The sequence below is a fragment of the Arctopsyche grandis genome, chromosome 1, assembly GCF_051622035.1.
Source record: "Arctopsyche grandis isolate Sample6627 chromosome 1, ASM5162203v2, whole genome shotgun sequence".
NCBI classification, from domain to species: domain Eukaryota; kingdom Metazoa; phylum Arthropoda; class Insecta; order Trichoptera; family Hydropsychidae; genus Arctopsyche; species Arctopsyche grandis.
Genome location: NC_135355.1, coordinates 11,677,940 through 11,699,390, shown reverse-complemented (window position 1 = coordinate 11,699,390; position 21,451 = coordinate 11,677,940). Strand labels below are relative to the sequence as shown.

Here is a 21,451-nt window from a genome sequence, read left to right as displayed (position 1 = left end):
CAGTGGGACTCCAAATTATACAAAATATTATATGTATATACTTATATGTATAACATTTTAAATATTTTATAGTCATATACATACATATGTAGTTAAGACTGAAGACTTAGCTTAACCTATTGATCCGTGATCCCGATATAATTCATTATATTTACGACTAGATCAAATAGTGATTCTATTTTCACCATCGAGCTTACACTGCCGAACCAATTTAATTGTTCTTGAACTTTACGATGCACGAGTCGGTTAAATGCACACACACATGTGTACATATACACGCACTTAAACGTACATTGGTATGTAGGCACTTGCATACTGGACTAAATAAATTTCTTACTCATCATCGAATGCATCGGCATGCAACAATTGCACGGTGGTGAACCGTTTGAGGCGAGGCCAGATGCCGACAGGCGCTCGTAGTATACGAGAATACCTTGTTACTCATCTATACCGAGCTCATATTTTACGAGACGAGTACCGAATTAATCGCAGGTGTCGCTCGAATCGACAGTGCACTTAATATGCAAATGCATCGGTTGCGAATTCCAAAATATTGTGCGAGGAGATTGTCATGCGCGGAAAATTTTTGGACCAATTAATGCATGTTTAAATAACAAATAGTTTTCATCAATAGCTTAAACATCACTCTGGTGCTATTAAAGGCGCGTGAGTTTCTGACGACGAAGCCTAATGTTTTTATAGCTCTATTGCACACATCTTGGATATGAGAATTAAAATTCCAGATATTTGAAAAAGTAATTCCCAAATCCTTGATATGTGTGTGACGGGAAAGAATAGAGCCATCAATATTGTAACCAAATTCAATTGATGATCGAGATCTGGAAAAAGAGACAATGTGACACTTATCAACGCTTATCGGAAGACAATTTGAGTGTGACCAAATAACGAGTGAATCTAAATTGCTCTGTAGCAGTAAGAGCATCGGAAGAAGATTCAACGCACCTAAAAAGTTTTAGATCATCCGCATATAATAAGAAGTTTCAGTTGTGGAATATTTCCCTAATATCATTAATAAATAAAATGAATAGTAAGGGGCCGAGATTAGAACCCTGTGGAACACCAGAGCAGGTTGGGTAGTTAACAGAAGAATAAATTCCATATTTTACAAACTGACGTCGATCCTTGAGATAATTTGTGAATAACTGAGAGAGACCATATGAGAAACCATAACCAATTAGTTTATTGATAAGGATGGAGTGATTTACTTTGTCGAAAGCCTTTTCGAAATCCGTGTAAACAGTATCTGTTTGAATATTAGCATCCAAGGAACCCGTTACAAAACCAGAAAATGACAACAAATTTGTGTTCGTTGAACGTTGTGGACGAAATTCATGTTGCTGATCAATAATCATACTCAGGCAATGATTGAAAATATACCTATGAAGTATAATTTCAAAAAGTTTTGCAGAAGAGGATATTATAGCAACCGGGCGATAGTTTCTAATGGAATACTTATCTCCTTTTTTATGGATCGGAGTTACTTTCGAACACTTCCATGATACAGGAAAAACTGAAGTCTTCAGCATTAGATTAAAAATAAAAATCAATGGAGACGAGTGGCCAGGCTCACTACCCTTTAAAATGAAATCTGGTCCAAAAGATTTAATATTTTTAATTTTACCAAAACCGTAGCGTAAATCAGATAAATGGAACTTGTCAACAGGCAATAATGGAAACATGGAGGAATCTAAACTACGGGAAGTCATTGAGTTGATCGATATCAGATCAAATAATTTGCTTTGAGGAATTAAATAAAAAAGTATTTCAAAATTTTGGTTAAGGCGACAGCAAGAATATCCTGCTATTGGAAAAGAAGCCCTGGTAACTCTTATTCCTTTCGCGACTACGTACCTATGCGAAACAGCATTTTCGTCATTACTTATATTAATAAAAAATACGCAAAGGTCATGCCTTTCCACGGAGACTTTGGAAGATTCTGACATTGAACCCGATATCGATTTGTTATGTAAAAACATGCGACCTCATCTATCGCATTAAATTGTTTCATGTGTGTATAGTTTTTATTTAAAAAAAAATGTTTTTAAGCAAGTTCCTATAATTTTGTACTGAATATAAATATGTCTATTATAATTGTAATAATTACTGCCAAATAAACCTTTTAACTAGAAAAAAAATTTTTAGGGGCCGGGAATTAATTCAGATTTTGGGGGTCGTGACATGAAAGTAATTGGGAAGCACTGGATTAGTGAGAATTAATAGAAGTTTCTTCGAAGTTCAAGGGAATTATACCCAAACATACCCAAAAGGAAAGGAGTAGGGTAAAGATATGGGTAATACCCATATTCTTTCCTATATAGGAAACGAAGAAATGCTTTTTGCACTTTCTCAATCATCAGAAATAATTTGCTTCATGCGGATTCCACACAATCGCATTATCATCTAGCTTACTTCTCACAAGCGAATTGAAAAGCAAGCGAGAAGACAAAGGATTGGAGAATAATCTTGCATATCTCAAGACAAATCCAAGTCGACGAAAGGAAACGTCAGCGACTTTCTTGATATGGTTGTGAAAGGTGAGTTGACGATCAAAAGTGATACCCAAATCGACCATAGATTCAACACGCTTCAACAAGACGGATCTAATGGAATTTCCGTGACAATAGAGCGAATGTGCACGTCCATAGCTCATAATTGCACATTTATTTAAAAAAGTTCAAGGCCTAAACTAGAACTGAACTCCAAGATAGCGGTAATATCAGCTTGAAGGAGAGGGGCTTGCCTCTCATCCTTGACAGCAATAATATGCTTACCACTAGTCCACGCTGCTGGTGATATTATGAACATACATACATACATATATGTATACTTAAACTATGCAAAATAAGTATTTAAAAATTGAAAAAAAAAAAAAATATATATATATATATATATATATATATATATATATATATATATATATATATATATATGTATATATATATATATATATATATATATATATATATATATATATATATATATATATATATATATATATATTAAATAAATACATACATACACATGTACATAAAATTTTATAATTATGTATTAAAAGTTAATGATGTGATAATGTCATTTTATAATTAAAATTAATTTTTTGTTACAGGACATCAGGAAAATTTTATTGTTTGAATCGGAAAAATTTCTGTGCTAAATGTCGTTTGTTTCGAAAATAGCTGGTCCACTTCGTAAGAATGATTCATTGAAAATGTAAGATATTTTCGAGTGTTACAATAATTTGTTCACTAAGATGATTCTACATACTTCCGGTTTATAATGACAATGTTATAATAATATGTATGTGAACAAAATAACATATACATATGTAAATATGAATACTTAACACTTTGCGAAAACTATTTTTTGTGTTGATTACTCACAATGTTCGCTTTTATTTTTCAGGTGAATCATTGCCAACAAACATAAATTAAGCAGTAAAGCTAATTTTCGAATATGTTGTTGGTGAGAATGTCGCTTGGGAATATTTATACTGAACAATTGTGCTGTTTACGAAGCTAGCATTCGTTGGCCAAAAAATAAAAAAAAAATAGTAGTATCTATTATAAGTAGTTAAATATTATATTTTATCATACATACTGAAAATAGTTTATCATACATACTGAAAAACATCTTCACATGACACTACGATTTTCAGCACCCCCCTCCCCCCATCGAGTGAAGGTCCTAAAACATACATTTCGTGTGCATCAAACTGATGTAAGTTGTGCTTTGTTTTTGGTGAAATTGAAAATTATTAGATCAAAGTAGGCCACGGTCGGATGATATTATAAATTTCCGAAAACGATCAACGCGTTGGCCAATAATCGTTTTTCTTCAATACGAAGCCGCCCCCTCTGTTGAAATAATTGTTTCCATAAATCTCAATAAACTCTTATTAATTCTCGCATTCGAATGAAAAATGTTGCTGAGTTTTGTGAATTATAATAGTTTTATAGATTTATGACTACATTTTTTGAAAAAAAAATTATAGTTTGCGGTCCGTGCAATGAATTTTTCTTTCTAAAAAATTATAGGTCCCGTGTTTAATTATTACGGTGGTAATTTACTAAAATTAAATTTGTAGCGTCAATGATCATTTACATACATAGTTAATACAAAAATCAGTGACGTTTCCAAGAATTTTGAACCCTCGTGCTTCCAAGGCGCAATTTGCTATTTAGTTATTTTGTTGTCATTTCAGGTGACTTTCATAAGTGCTTTTGTAACTGAAAATCCAAAGTTTAGAGACTTCCCAATTGCGAATGTGTTGAAATTAAAAGGTGGAATTCAATTTCATGGTTTAATTTCATTTAAATTTCACAAAAATATTCACTATAAAATGAAGAATAAGAACTAGATTTCATAAATAGAAATTGATAGACAATATATAAAATTTACATACACACATATGTATGTACGTAACTTATATTGTAATTGCAGTTTATTAAATTTGATAGTCTACACTAAATTTTTAATATGCTTAATTATTGATTATATACTTTATTAATCTACACTATATTTTTACAAATTTGATAATGAATCTGACATTGGATTTGAAATGAAAAATTTGACCGCATTTGAAACTATGACTTTTTTTTCGGGGGTACAAATAAAATGATGAAATCCATACAAGATGATAAGCCGTCAATAATGTTTTATCAGACAAATCTGAAAAGTTCGACTTGGTCATTTTCGAATACTTCTTCAATGAGATGTCTGTGGCGTAAGTATTATACATATGTATGTTTGTAGTATTATTCACACCCAAATTATAGAACATAAAAGCAAGAAAAAATAGTAAATACTGTTTGATATCATTATGTATGTATGTATGTACATATGTACATACATACAGACATACATATGTCGAATCCTTCAGCTTCAGTGTAAAATATGACTGTCCGGCGATTGCTCTATCTCCAGTTAGTCTAATGTCCTGGCTTGCGACCATCACCAGCAATCCATTGTCACCAGAAACGGTGTCAAATATATTCACAAGTTTTCAAACACTATGACCTTATGGTAAAGAGTTGCAAACGTGACAATAAACATTATTCAGGAAATCGTGGGACGGTAAGTTAAAAAACGAACTAGTAGTTTATTCTTTTACAATAAAATTTACATTGTTATTGTACAATTTTAGATTATTTATGGAACCAATACAAAAGTCACTCTATGAAGAGTACTTCCCCGAGGAATCCAAGCGATTGTCATTTAATGATTTGACGAAACGCATATCATTCGTGTTAGTCAACAGTCATCCATCTATCGGAATTGCTCGACCTCTTCTACCAAACACCATAGAAATCGGTGATTATTATATAAAAGATCCGGAACCATTACCTGAGGTAATAGTATGACAGATTAAGCTCCAGACAAAAATAAACTATTTTTCATTTTCAGGATTTGAAAACAATATTGGACTCAGCCAAAGAAGGCGTAGTATATTTCAGTATGGGCAGTATTCTAAATAGTAGTCAAATGAGTCCGGATTTGAAAGCGATAATAATCAAGCACTAGGCAATTTAAAACAAACTGTCTTGAGGAAATATGAAGAAGACTTACCCTAAAAATATCGTTATCAGAAAATGGATGCCCTAAACTGGGATCTTAGGTATAAAATTAGTCACTAAATCGAATATAAGATTGAATTGCCAATATTTAGAATTATTATGTTACATTTACAGCCCATTCAAACGTGAAACTGTTCATAAGTCATGGAGGCTTATTGAGTTTCACTGAAGCAATTCATTTTGGTGTGCCATTGCTGATAATACCAATATTCTGCGATCAGAACATTAATGCAAAAGCTATAGAAAAATGAAGACATGGAGTCATAATGGAATATTTATGAACGAAGCGCTTCAAAATCCAAAGTAAATAACATACATTTGCATATATATGTACCTAGGTAGTACTTCACTTATATTAAGATCAGATATTTGTGTAAACCATGTATGTAAATACACTTCAGATATGCTGAAACAGCGAAGCAATTGCACCAGCTGTACTACGATAGGCCAATGAGACCAAGAGATTTGCTCGTGTACTATGTGGAGTATGTGGTTAGAACCAAAGGGGCACATCATCTGTCTCCACCACAGTTAAATAGATGCTCTCAACTTTTGTTAGACATTTTGGATATTATTTTGATCCCTATAATCATCATTGGAATATTATTGTCATACGTGCTCTGGAAATGTTGCTATCGTAAACAGAAACAAACAATTGAAGAGAATAAAAAAAAAATCACACAGAAAACACAAAAAGCATTAAACGTGCGTTGTTATATTAAAAAAATAATTAATAAATCTATATATTTATATATGAAACAATTTAAATTTTTTTTTATTTTCTTCTTTATTTTTTTCTTTAAATATTTTGGTGGCATGTGAATGTTTGTTGAATAAAATTAAATGTGTTTTTAAATATTTATATGTATGCATGTAAATATGTATTAGTGCTTCCAATCTCGGAAGGTTTCTTCAGCACCGGGATTGCGGTGCTGGGAAATTTCGATCTCGGAATCCCGGTGCTAGCACTGGGATATTAAATTGATTAGAAATGAGGTATAAAAGAGCCTTGTAAAAAAAGTTCAATTGCATATTTTCATTTTTCAAAAATGTTCAATTGCATTTTGCAAACTCTTCCGATGTTTCACGCAAAAATATTCTCCCATATTGGCGTTCTTTTTTTGAGAGTTTGGCTACATACTTCAAATTTTCGGTTCGTATCCATGGCTAGATTTCTGTAAAATAAAAAAAAACACATCCCATAATGTAATTTAAAAAAACATCACTTTGAGTCATTCATTCGTTTTTTACAAATAGTTTGTACCGTCTAGTAATTATTCAACGAAACAATCCACCTAATATAAAAACTGCAATTACATTGACTCAAAAATGACTAAGAAAAAATTCGGATGTGACCAACCCATGACTTTATCTGTATGTATTTGAGGAATATAAGAAGGTCCCAAAACAAAATTCGATATTGAACCGTACAGACACATTCACACTTACTGGCAGCATTATGAAATACTAATAGCTATGACAGCATTTTCGATTCAAATTGAGCGCAAATGTATGGGAACTTGCAGAAGTCAAAAGTTCAACTTACGGTTGTCGGATTTTGTTCTAATTTTTTTATTACTAAAAATCACTATCAGTATTATACACAATAAATATCAAGAAGATTAAAGGAATTTAAAAGGTAAAAATAAAATAATGAAATATTGTTTAAAAAATTGAACTACTTCCGGCTTACGAATTCTGACCAAAACCTTACCAGCTCCAAGTTAGTACATAAAGGATACAAATATAAATTTTCAGCTTGATACGTTCGGGGTGTGGACAGAATCCAGCCGACATTTTTGACCTTTCTAAAAGGAAAAAGTCCCACTTCTGGTTTATCACAGTGATACAAGAATTATACTTGAATTTTTTTGTGAAGAAAACATGTTTAAGAGGTCGAAAAAAATAGTGGAAGAAATATCGAACAAGAGTAAACTGCCACTTCCAGTTAAGGGATGCTTACTAAATTTTATAAATAACTTGGTATTACGCTTAAACGTCTAGATATGAAATTTCAGTTCAATAAACCAAAAGGTTTCTGAGAAAAATATAAAAAACCTCGATTCTCTACAGTAAAAGTACTACTTCCGGTTCATATAATTTTTTTTTTAAAATATAAGATTATAAAAATTATTATTTCTATTACACGTAAAAAAAATTTAGCCCGATTCATATAGCGGTTTGGGAGACAATTGAATTCAAAAACTTAAAAAAAAGAGGACACCTATGTATGTATGTATAAGAGAACACCTATTACGTAAAAATTTTGAAAAAAATTCACGTCGTATCGATAAGAATTTCGGTAACCGATACGTTTCAGTTGGATAGGACTAACGGTGTTCAAAAAATCCCCAAAATACAGAGACACAAACACAGGGTTTTTATCGATTCATTCATTATGTTCGGCTAGCGTTACGACACACACACATACAGATTAGCGTCTTTATATATAATAATTGTAAATATAATAAAATCGGGGTAATCTGTGAATACACTGGTGTATATGTTTAATAAAATAAAATATAATTTTAGATTAGTTATTATCAACAATATCGTATTATATCAAAACATTATTGTTCTATATAAAAGATAGTAAATAGAAAAATTGGCCCATCTGTCAAATAGGCTATGCATCACTGATTTACACTAATTGTGTCAAAATACGATCGGAATTTTAATGGTACACATATTTTTTCATTTCATTTTTAATTTTGCACTTCAGTTTCGTTTGCAAACTCGTAGTGACACGTTCTTAACTAATTAATTTGGAGTGATATGATTTAATAAACAAAAATCTATTAAAAAAGTTTAGCGTTTCACAGGTAAAAATAACATAATTTAGAATTTTTAAAATCAACCCATACCTACTGCATGCATGATACTATTTTATTTTATTTTTACATACATACATCATATGTGCCATGACAGGAGTTACCTCAAGGTGACACATGTACATATATATATATGGTTAGATTTTTTTTACGCACATATATATGTAAGTATGTAATAACAAATTTTCAAACATACAGAACGTACATAGAACACAATATAATACAAATAGAGACATCCATTGACAAATCAACAAATTTTTGATACACAGGAAATTTGCGAGAAATTTAGGTTGACCCGTCATAACAATTAACACTTTATTTTTGTATACTATCATAACAAAATTTTCATTTTGCTTGAAAATGATTTGCATCGGAAAAAAAATTGTCTAGTTAGCTTTTTTGTATTACATTTCTTTTTGTATTTTTTTGTGTATAGAATACAGTTTTTTTCTAGTTCTCAACATTTCTAGGAGCCAAAGGAGCTTTGCACACAGGTAATACTAAAATCCACAAGCCGGCTCTGGTAATACTACACACATAAATGAAGATTTATGTTATTATAATTATTAGTGACATCTATAGAGACTGGTTAATACTAAAATGAAACTTTAAATTTTTAAGCTCTTATAAGCAAGGACCTGAACCGAAAACCGAAACCCGGAATAACCGTTATTTTTGCCGGAACGAAAACCGAAACCGAACTGATATTTTTTTCGGTTCGGTAAAATTAATATATGTATATACTTTGGGAATTAAAGAATTAATGGATAAACATACAGGAATGTATATTAAAAATATTTTTTGAAACTTTAATATAATATCGATTAAAAATATAATATCGATATCAAACAAATCTACTCTGTTACAACAGATAATGGAGCTAATATGATCAAATTTGTCAACTTGTTAAAAACCGAAATGGAAGAAAACCAGAATATTAATTATGAAAGAGATTATGAAACAAATATGTTACCTTCCATTGAGAACTATTCTTTCCCTCATCTCATCGGAATAAAATGTGTGGCATATATTAACGATTCCGATTTAAATATCATTCTATAGGTATGTGAAGCTCGCGAGTCAAACACCTGTCGAACCGGAACGAAAAAAATAACGGTTCGGGTCCCTGATTATAATAATACATAGAAGTTTTTCCGAATACATCACAGATGAAAAGGTCATACGTAGATCTTCCTAAATGAGACACTTTTGAAATATAAATTTAATACGTGCGTTGATACTCAATTTTATAACATTGTATTTGAATTTTTCCAAATCGATAAGCAATCACTTTTGCGGGTTGGTTCTAGTTTTGTTTAAAGATTACACTGAGCAACAAAAAAAGTGACCGGAAATTAATCAATTTTTACTAAATTTGACTCACTGAATTCAAATATGAAAATAATTTTTGTTGCTTAAGCTATATTAAAATGCCGAAAAATTACGAGTTGAGTGAATCAAATACAGTGTCAAGTTAAAATTGCAATTAAAGTTTTCAGGTGGTGCTGTTCAAAACACTGAAACGATTCATAACAACCAATAGCATAGCTACCAAGCCTAGATCAGAAAAAAAGGGCTACAATGGCTGATAAAGATTGTTTTTTGCTACGCCAATCGCTAAAAAACCGCCAAATGACTTCATCGAAGCTATCTGCTAAAGTTGCTGAAGTTCCTGAAATTCTCCCATTCTCTCATTTTTAATCAAAAGCAAAGCTCGTAATGGCGATTTGCGAACCTTAGTTTAGAACCCTGCATACGTAAGATTTTGGATAGCTAAAAGGCAAAAGGTAAAACACAATTTGAAAAAAAATTTTGCTGCCTGGTTTAGAACCCTGCTTAAAAATAAATCTTTGCGTCCTTAGTTAAGAAACCCTGCTTGCGTAATATTTCGTGGACCCCTGTGAGAAAATCATAAAAGGCACAAAGAGTATAAATGAATTTGCATTTTATGAAATTATTACGTAGATATGGCTGACAATTTCAATGGAGTAACTTTTTTCGAAAACACATTTAAAACTTATTGAAAAAAATGTTTTTGCGCCGAATTGTCGTCCGCTGAGTTGTCGTGCGCCAGATTTCATTAAAGCCCGCTTTAGGTCAAGGAATTTTACCCTTAAAGGCCTCAACATGAGGCCACCACCCCCCCCCCCAACGAATACAGTCTAAGAGAACGGACGGTTCTTTCTTCGGAGAACGGGACGGTTGTTCATGAATATCGCACAATAACAACCGCACATCACTGCTTTATCGCACAAGAACAATCGCTGAGTTGTCAGCGCCGAAAGGTCGGCGGTAAAAGCCGAGTTTACGGACGAGACGGACCTTCTTGGCTGCTGTGTGAGAGTACTCGAGTATTGTCGTGCCGTGATTAAAACGGTGCGCAATTATTATTCCCTGAATACGATATTTTCCACCTTGGTGAGCGTAGATTATCGGATATTATTTTAACATATTTATCTGGTAACATGCGCTCATCATTATTTTCTTAATTTTAATGTGATGTATGAGTGGAATCTTAATCTACTCTCTTCCATTTGGGCCTCGCTGTGATTTTATTTTTTATTTACATATATTTTATTTTACTTTTTTCTTTTTCTTTCTCCTCATGTACATTTTTATGTACTATTTTTATTTTGTTCAATATGAAACTAAGAATGTGATTTGTGGATTTTATTTCTGATTTTTACACCTTTGTCCTTTTTTTTTCTTATGTATTATTTTTCTTTTGTTACTTTTTCATTTTATTTTATCATGTTGTTCTGCTTTTGCTTTTTTCTTTTTATCTTTGTATTTTACTTATTTCATCTTTGTTTTTCTTCTGTAACAAATGTATTGTGGCGCATTAAGTTCTTCCTGTAATGCCACAATGTCCCTCACAGAGGTGCAAAGAGACACCTCTGTGAGGTACAGTATATATAAGTTAATTATAAATTTTAGAGTTAAGTAATTAAGATGTATTTTTAAATTAGCTTGATAGCTAAAATAATATATAAATAAAATAAATAAATAAAAACAATGGTCCAAAACTATAAATAAATAAAATAATTAAATTAATTATATACACCTATACATTATTATACGTACCTATACAGTTTACCAACCACAAGACATTTACCGTTTTATATAAATTATATGTTACGTATAAAAGCCGATATTTTACGTATAAATACAATATGTTTATTTTTACTAACCTCTTCTTAGCTTGCAAACGATTTGGTCGTATGGCGAAGTTTGTGTTCTTATGCGATCGTTTTCAAACTTTGCCATTTTGCTCGGTTTGGTCATCAATATGAGTGGAAATGACGTCCGCCATTACGATGGTGAAAAAATATAGTATTAGACACGTTTGAAAATACTTCCTCGTATTTCTCCCTGACGTTTATTATAATTTGAATTCAAAAAGATGCTTAGTTCAAAAGGCGTGCTACCCGCACCTATGTACATATGTACATATTATACATATATTGTACATAAACTGAAAAAAAAATACATATGTAATTCGTTACCTGCACATGTAATAGTTATTGCATTGCAAAAATTGACAGGCGCTACCGAGCACGAGTACGAGTGTGTAGTAGTAGCAAGTGAGAGATCAGATGTGCACGGAGTGAGCCAGTCTCAACTCGTCCCTCAGTTCAGTTCCCTCTCGAACGCGGTGAGGGGAGGTCGTCTCGCTTTCCGATCTTGCCTTTTAACCTTTTTCTCTGGCCAATCGTTTTTTTTTCACCGTCTGACCGAAGAGCACCGCTTTTTTTCTCGCCCCCTTCCCGCCTCAACGGCCGCATCGCGACTTCGAATAAAACATATTAAATAAAATCAAGATTAAAAATATTTTATACCATACATAAATAGTGAACGATCGAATATTAATCATAATAATCCAGTGAAAAATGTGACGAAAAATAAAACAAAATAAAAGTAAATCAAATTTAAATATTTATGAGGACGTTCAAGTGAGTGTTCGAACTGTTTTCACTTGTGAATTATATTTTTAATTTTGCATATACATATACATATAAATTTCTGCGAAAATAAAATAATATTTATTTTCAGCGGAGATCGTGCCACAGATTGAGAAGAGTTAAACAGCGTGCACCTTAACCGCAGTTTATAGGTAAGTGTCACACGTTAATTCTTGCACTTTTTAAATTCACGTGCATACACTCTCGTACCTACATACATATATTGATTTGAATCGGGATATTATCTGATGTATGTACATATAATGTATTGGGCAATATTGCTACATTGTACAATAAGGGTTGCGTTTGATGAATATCCGGTTTTCGTAAATAAAAAATGGGTTGCTTCTGATTTATAATCTAAAAAAAAAAAACACCTGAAAAGAGCAGGTAGACGATCGAATTGGTCAAACCCATCGGAAGCTTCAAATTTATAGTCGTGTATAATTTTACAATACATTTTTGTTTATACGTACACACATATGTACATATGTATTACATACAATATACACACATGCATGTGTAGTTCCATATTAAATTAAATTTATATTTAATATCTGTATTTAAATTGGTTATATGAAGTTGTTGCAATATTATCTCATACTTTAATTATTGAAATCGTACGCGATTTATGATTTGATTTTTGATTTTTTAATGCTTTTTTATTATTACTAAATTATGTTCACAATTACATCTTAAATATAATTTAATAGCTATTGATCTACTGATAATTTTCTATTTTATTTTATTTTTGTTAGTAATTATAGTATTATATTCTAATGTACAGCATAATAGGAAAAAGAGCTTAAAAACCTGTTTACAATTCTTAATGCAAAATTTATTTTACGTATAATCATGTGAAAAGTAAAGAAACTAGTTTTTACCACTCGCGCGCGTATTGTGAAACGGCTTGTATTTTACTGGTAAGTATTTTAGCCTATTTTTGTCAGTATTTCAATATGAATTTCAACGGGCAGTATCTATCCTACAGTATTCAACTGGTCAGTATAAATAATAAAGGCCCAGTGTTTAAGTCAGTATTTAAACATAAACGGTCAGTATTAATGTTAAATGATAAGTTTTAATTTGACGAATGGCCAGTATTACTTATTGGTTGGTATCACCGTATAGTTGATACGAACTTGATACACAGTACCATCCAACAGGCATTGCTATTTGTTCTGGCGAATATACTTCAGGTTTTTATACTGTATGTATATTTGACATTTTGACCATTTTGCTAATAAAATACTGGCCGAAAACTGATTTTTATTCTTATCGAAATTGATTAAAATACTGGCCATTTAATTTGTTACCTTGTGAAACTGGGATTTGGTTTATACGTTTGAACATACATATACATATGTTTATGTATGAACTTGAGTCTTGTTTTTGTGTGTCGTTAATGTAATTTATAATGTTTTAGTAATTTATAAGCTGTTTTAATGTAATTTATAAGAAGCCTCAGGGCATGCTTTATTCGACGTTTTAATTTATAACTACCTATGTATGTATGTATGTACTTTTTTAGCAACAGTAAATTTAAGATTAAAAAAAACCTTTTAAATAGTCGTATTTTCTTATGGTGCTTACGGACTAAACCAACGACGATTTTGGGCCAACTTTTTAACCAGGAAATACAGTGTATAGGAAATACAGGAAATACAATACAATACAACATCTCGTGACGACTTAAACAATATTTTTTTTCGCTCGGAAGCAGAGAAATTATAATATTTCTCTGGTTTTAAATGCGTATCGTCGTAATTCAAAACATTGTTGTAATTCAAAACATCAACGATGATCTAATTTTAGCTCAATCTCGCTCTTTAGCTTGATTTTGATATTTAATTTCAATTTTTAAATTTAATTTTTATTTCGATATTTTGTACGCTACTGGTTTTAAAAGTTGGCCTGTGGGCCGTTCGTTGGCTTGGTGCGTACGCACCATTAGAAAAACTTTGTTGACTTCGTCAAAGTCAAGAAAACGAGTCGCGAGTATCAGTAACTCATTAGTGACCAACCACGTGCGTCTCGTTGCCAACTTTCAAACTGATCGATCTCACACGCGACACTGATCGAGGTGATCTCAATTGGTCGGAAACGATTCCTGATTTATTCCTGTTTCGTTTCAAAAACCCGTCGTTTGTGTGTAAACTTTTTAAATAATCTTAAAGCTGTTGTACATATGTGAGTAGACAACAACGTGTTTTATTACGCGTGAGTACTTTGACTACGATTAAATTCCAGTTTGTTTTGATTTTATCATCCGGTTGTTCCGCTACCGATGAATTGATAATTAATATTTTTTCTTGTTATTGAGTTTGTTTTTATCTGAACAATTTCTGCTGTTGGCGAATTTGATACTGTTGCCGAATCGGTGTTACGTTTGACAGGATTTCACGGCAAATGTGTCGATTGCAATCATTCAATTGAATAGATATGAAATTATAGCTATCGTTTATTTGCCTAATGACAATATCCAAATATTAAATATCAATTCGGTATAGTGTATCAAGTGAGCTTGCGAATAACTATTATTAGATTTTTGTATTTTAAACTAGGCATTATTGATTTTACAAAATATTTTTATTTTTTGAAATGTTTTCTGAAAATAAAAATACATTTATATTAGATAATATAAAGATGTGTTTTCTTTTTAATTTACTTATAATTTGTATAATGCAAGGAAAAGAAGGTGCTACAGACGAAATTTTTTTTTTGTGAATACTACTACATAAATTTATCAGTTTTTGACGTCACGAATTATAAAATGTTTCGGAAAGTGATAGCTAGCAATATTTCAAGACTCAACTTTTTCCTAACTTTTTCGGTGTATTTCGTCGCCGTGTTTGTATTTATACATACATAAAGACATAAATACAAAAATGTTTTACATAGTAAACTATTTATTTTACGAGATAAACAATAACTTTTAAAAAAATATTGTACAGATTAATTTTGAATGTCTTTTTTAATATTTCAAAGGTATGTTAATAGCTTAAAAATCCATGAATGATCACAATATGTCTCATATATTAAAGATATTACATACATGTATTAAAATATTACATACAAAAATACAATATTTAACAAACTCCTGTTTAAGCAGACGAAAAGTTGAGAAAACGCGTCTCGAGATATTGCAAGTTGGTAGAACGAAGCGCACCGATAAAAAACGAAATCAGACGTAAAAATCGAAAGCGAAACAAGAAGAGGCTAGTAAAAACGTATAACGAAAACATCGAATTGATGCTGAAGTTCCAGCATCAATTTCCTTCTCGGAACCAACGCCCTTGGCAGCCGCAATGCGTTGATTTGAAAGTAAAATAAAAGTTTTTTTAATATAAATGCATCATTATTTTATTCTGCATGATAAAGAACACTTGCTTCTTTCTGTGAGTCTACATATGCAAATCATTCGCAACACGAAGTGTAATAATATGAAGCACGATTTTAATCACAATACTTTGAGCGTTGAACGAACTGTGCACATACATACATATATACACAAGCACACGTTCATGTTGAAACTCTTATACATATGTACATATATTGACCATTCGTTATATTCATAACATTTATTTAAATTTGAATCGCATTGAAACGCGCAAAACGATAGATCATTTGACCATTTTTAGATAAAGTGTAACTTCTTATATTTGTGTATTGTATGTTCGTATGTCTCTGTAAGATGTATATGTACAATATATTTTACTATTACATTAGTTTTTATTGTTAGTTAAAATAATATACACACCTATAAGTATATACATATATATTTAATAAGTAAATTTTCATAGTAACATCCGGATTATCGCGATGACTTAAATGAACGCATTCGCAACCCGCTCGTCATTCTTGGTTTGCAGTGCGCTGTAAATTGGAATTTTGCATTATAAATTTGTATTAACTCAAGTGTATTCCGTGAAGATTTTTATTATACAATTTGATCGAAATAAATCGATGGAAATTCGAATTGTGAGCAGGCGAACTCGTTCGTCGGAGTTTATTCAACCGCGGCGCACACATTTTTACAAGTCATTAATAGCTTATTATCTATCTGCCAGCTTATCAATAAACGTGAATCAAATGTACAAAAATATATTTATATTATTATTATTGTATCCACATGTAGCATTGAGTTTGATTTTGCGCCGCTTAGAAAAGGCGAAACTTTCAGATTTTAAACGAGCTTTAAATCAAAACCGACATTTTTAACGTGCCGTCATTTTGAAGTTATTAATTCGAGTACAATATTTTTTATCTAGATTTTCAGTCTTCATCCGTTTTATTATTTTATATGCAAGTCTTGTAAATGGATATTGGCAGACATCAGATATTAGCTATGTAGGTATGTATAGGTACATATGTACATTAATGCATACGTTATAATCTGATACGTATACTGTGTATAACACATTCAATCTGGGTGCTTTTCCGTTATATATACATATGTACATACATATACACACACACATATGTATATATATATATATATATATATATATATATATATATATATACATATGTACATGTAGTTTTTGTACTTACATTGATAATATCCAATACATATGTACTTTGACATTATGTAAATTAAATAAATTAAAATAACCTTAGGTTTATTTGACAGCTAATCGAATCGGTTTGCGGTAGATTTAACGTATATATGTATATAATATTTATGTATGTGCATATTTTTATACATATGTACATATGTATATGTGTACAGTTAAACCGCGAAACAATGGAATATTATAGTTAGTTAGTCACAATTAGTGGGGGCTCCAGTTCAACTGTTACCGTCGTAAGATCAAAGCGAGTTTATTACAAGGTTTTTTTTTATATATGTATACAGTAAATAATAACGTAATATTCCAGTCATTGTTACATCACAATGATACTGAACCACGAACCTAACGAAAAAACTGTGATAGCTAATAGGTTCCATTCAATATTTTGAAAGTTTGTATTTTTCAATGCGCAAGATATGTATGTACATACATATGTATGTGTGAAAAACCTAACTGGATGGATTTATTATCTGTTACAAATCAATCATAATATAATATGTTTTTAATTGAAAGTAGTTCATTTGCTATATTATATAGAATATTAGATTTATTTAGATATTATTAATAAAATGCACGTTATACAGGTTGTAAAATATGACATAATACGACATATGTACATTCAATCATTACTGGTTTTTAATAATAATAATATGTATTATGTTTGTATCAGTTTCAACTTTCGCCAGGTCGAAATTTATGTTTATAGTATACTTTTATAATGTTGATTGAAAGATAAATTAATCATTTTGAAACGAAAATTGAGACTAAAATCTATACATATATATACATATTATTTTGTACCTATGCATATGTATGCATATACACATTTGTGTCGTTGAAAGTACATATGTAAGCTTTTGTAAGACATACATATTTTTTAGGTACATACTAAAGTTTCTGATTTCCCGGACTTTTTCAATTCAAGTGACGGAGGTTGGGACGTATGATATAAAAAAAATCAATTTCATTTATTTAAAAAATATATCTAGTCTTTGATAACTCCTTATTTATTTATTCATTCATCGTCAAACACACAATTGTCTCAACTTAATCCGAATCTAAAGGAGTTAATTCCATTGGAGCATATGTATTACACTCAATATTATCGCACGATCCATGCGTATTACGATATATATCGGAGTGATATAACAGTATCATGATTTTTATAAAGGTTTTATTAAAATTAAATTTATTAATGGATTTACATACTTCAATAAAATTGGAGACTCTAGTTAACACATACCGTAATACTATAAATTAAAGAAAATAATAAAAAAGGAGTCGGAGTCAGTTGATGTTTTACGACTCCGACCCCGCTTGAAATGCTCCGACTCCACGGTCCTACATACAACATTCGCCTCTATTAAACCATTTAAAGAACGTTTTGATTGAAATATTTTCCCGGGGTTCAAGAGAAGAATTCCCGGGAAACGGTACATAAAAAATTCCGTAAAAAATTAAATTTAAATAAATTAAATAAAAACCTTTTACGACACAGCATTTGGCGCATAATTTTGGAAGCTTTTACTGCAGTGTGGTGCATCGAACTAATCCATATAGATGCGCAGTGAGCTTTCGCGTTCTCCCTTTCGACACTAAACGTATTAAAGCTCAGGTACGGGCTAGTGGAATATATATATATATATATATATATATATATATATATATATATATATATATATATATATATATATATATATATATAAATATATATATATATATATATATATATATATATATATATATATATATATATATATATATATATATGTATATAAAAAAAATGATTTATGATGCAAAATTTTGATTTTTAATGCTTTTTTATTATTACTAAATTATTTTCACAATTACATCTTATATATGTATGTATGTACATATAATGTAATAGCTACTGATCTACTGATCATTTTCTATTAAATTTTTATTTAATTTTGTTAGTAATCATAGTATTATATTATTCTAATGTTAATGTACAGCATAATAGGAAAAAGAGCTCAAAAACCTATTTACAATTCTTATAAATGCTCATAATACATCTAATACATAATATTAATTAAAAAAAGTCGATGACCTAAAGCAGATTGTGTTTAGGTTATCTGTGTTTATACCTGAAGGGTATAGACATTTTGTTGTAATCACCGAGACTCTTCACAGGTGTGTTAGTATGGTTATTAGTGATTCTGTCATAGAATCTACTGGTTAGTTTGTTAGTTAAAGTATGTAAAAAACGGAATATTATTTATGGCATGCAGTTTTTTCAAGTTAGTATATATGGGTGTATTATAAATTATTTTTAGGGATTTATTTTATATTATTTGGAGCTTGGAAAGGTTAGTATTCGAGGCGTTATTCCATACAGGTGAAGCATAGGTTAATAATGGTAATATGAGCGCGCGATATATTTTATTTTATTTTGAGTTGATAAAGAACTATGGCGATTAAATATTGGGTATATTGAGGATATACCCCGCATCGTCTTGCATTTCGCTCTCTCAATTTGAGGTGCCCATCTTATTCATTCGGTGTAAGTTTGAATAAGCGAGGTTAATGCGTGTGCGAATTTGGAGTCAATATCCTAAAATGAAAGTCGTTGTCTTAACAAGGCACGTCACGGTTAAACGGAGTCAACAGGTCAAGTATATCGCATTTCATTTGATTTTAAATACATGCTATTATAAGTTATAAATTATAAAATAAAATAAATATCTTTCATTGCTTTAATATTTTATATTGCTTTGTTTATAAAACTGCACGCATCGCGTGGTAGCTTTTAAATGCAATGAATTTATTGGGATTTCATATTATTTCATGGTCTTTATGAATTTTCTTCCTATTTTCTATTAAAGAATCATAAGTACATACATACCTATAGTTGCAATCCAACGTGATTTTGAATTATTGACGGTGAACAGTAAACAATCATTTTGTGTTAATGTACAAATACGTTCTGCAACATTAATAAAGCATTTCGTTAATAGATTGAATTTGCTATCGTTTCGAGATTAAACGGTGATTTTTAGAAAAACAAATGGAAGTAAATTTTATATCAAGTCAGCAAAACCTTGGCCTACTCGTTTTATTATATTATATGTATGTAGTTGCGATGTGCACTAACGAACGACCGCTACAATTCAAGGTAGATGTACATATAAATCAATTTGTTATTTTGGATTTATCTAAGGCACTTTAGTTGTGACCTTGCACCTGTATTTATTGTATGCATGCGAAAGTTTAACAACCTTTCAACAGACGAATCTGTTAAATGTCCGGGTTTGTCAGCCTTCGTTGAACTGTACTCGTACGTTTCATTTGAATTATTTTTTTCATTCAGCTCATTGGGTATTCGCGAGTATCCTATTGTGTGTTTGTGCCAGTCGTGAGTGATTTTAATATTACATTAAATTAAATTAAATATGAGTGCATTTGTTTATTTGAATGGGGGAAAGTGTGCTATTGTTTGTAAATTCTTTCTAAATTTCGATTAAAGTGTGAATAATATTCGTCGGCCACGCTTTTTCAGCTTTTGAAATAATCGAATTCGTTTGAGCTTCGATAATATTTGAACCGAATCGAAATATGAATAGAGTAGAATATAAAACCATAATTCTATTGTATTAGATTTATGTCCGCAGAATGTAAAATTTTAATATCGGTTTATCCGAGGTATGACAGCACCAGTTTCGTCATTTAATTGTGAAAACTGCTCTTTGTACAATATTTTTTGTTATATTCATTCGATAAAATGTAAATTTTATCGAATGAATATAACACAGGAGAGTCGTCTGATGGTGCGTACGAACCAAACCAACGAACGGTCTCTGGGCCAACTTTTTAAACCAGTAGCGTACAAAATATCGAAATAAAAATTAAATTTAAAAATTGAAATTAAATATCAAAATTAAAACTATTATTATTATATTAAAATTAAATTCAAATATCAAAATAAAATTATAATCATTATATTAAAATTAAAATTAAATATTGAAAGTTAAAACAGAATATGCACAATTTAAATAAATTTTCGAGATTGACCTAAAATTAGATCATCAACAATCACATACAGGTAATTCTCGACTTAAGGTGTTTTGACTTACGAAGATACGCACTAAGATCGAAAAAAAATCAAAGAATTATTATTTTTACTTCCCCGTAAAGCACAGTTGCTGAGAATATATCATGTATTAGCATGGGTGATCCAACGATTTTTGCTAACCCGGGGTGTTGTCGGTTACATCAAACGGATTTTTTTATTCTTCAATTGTTTCTCTCGTTGAAATAAATCAAGTAATTAAATCATTTCAAGGTAAAATTTATCGGATAATGTGTGATTATTAATTTTATTTCGACGAAAAAAAAACCCTTTGACAAATCACCGACAACCGACACCACAGTTTTTTGTCAATTGTTTTTTTTTATCGATCATCGACGGTCGAAATACAGTAACATATCGTGACGACTTTTAAGAAATAATAACAAGATTTTTTTTCGCT

At 30.7% G+C, this 21,451-nt stretch overlaps 2 protein-coding genes across 3 annotated transcripts in view; both read left to right on the top strand.

The window, feature by feature from the left end:
* The first annotated feature begins 4,659 nt into the window (after positions 1-4,659).
* LOC143916744 (UDP-glycosyltransferase UGT5-like) lies at positions 4,660-10,014 on the top strand. Its single transcript, XM_077437982.1, has 8 exons — positions 4,660-4,744; positions 4,901-5,094; positions 5,165-5,369; positions 5,425-5,506; positions 5,709-5,842; positions 5,875-5,897; positions 5,996-6,299; positions 9,925-10,014. Exons 3-8 carry the CDS (start codon positions 5,172-5,174, stop codon positions 10,012-10,014), a joined length of 831 nt encoding a protein of 276 aa, XP_077294108.1. The 5' UTR covers positions 4,660-4,744; positions 4,901-5,094; positions 5,165-5,171.
* Positions 10,015-11,998: 1,984 nt separating this feature from the next.
* ko (Stork-head domain-containing protein knockout) overlaps positions 11,999-21,451 on the top strand; it is a 160,515-nt gene continuing 151,062 nt past the window's right edge. Inside the window, exons 1-2 of one of the 2 annotated variants that reach the window (XM_077429465.1) lie at positions 11,999-12,378; positions 12,479-12,539. The gene's annotated coding sequence lies outside the window, so the exon portion shown is untranslated. Of the gene's footprint in view, positions 12,404-12,478; positions 12,540-21,451 lie in introns of both variants that reach the window. The other variant, XM_077429458.1, reaches the window with a different exon arrangement.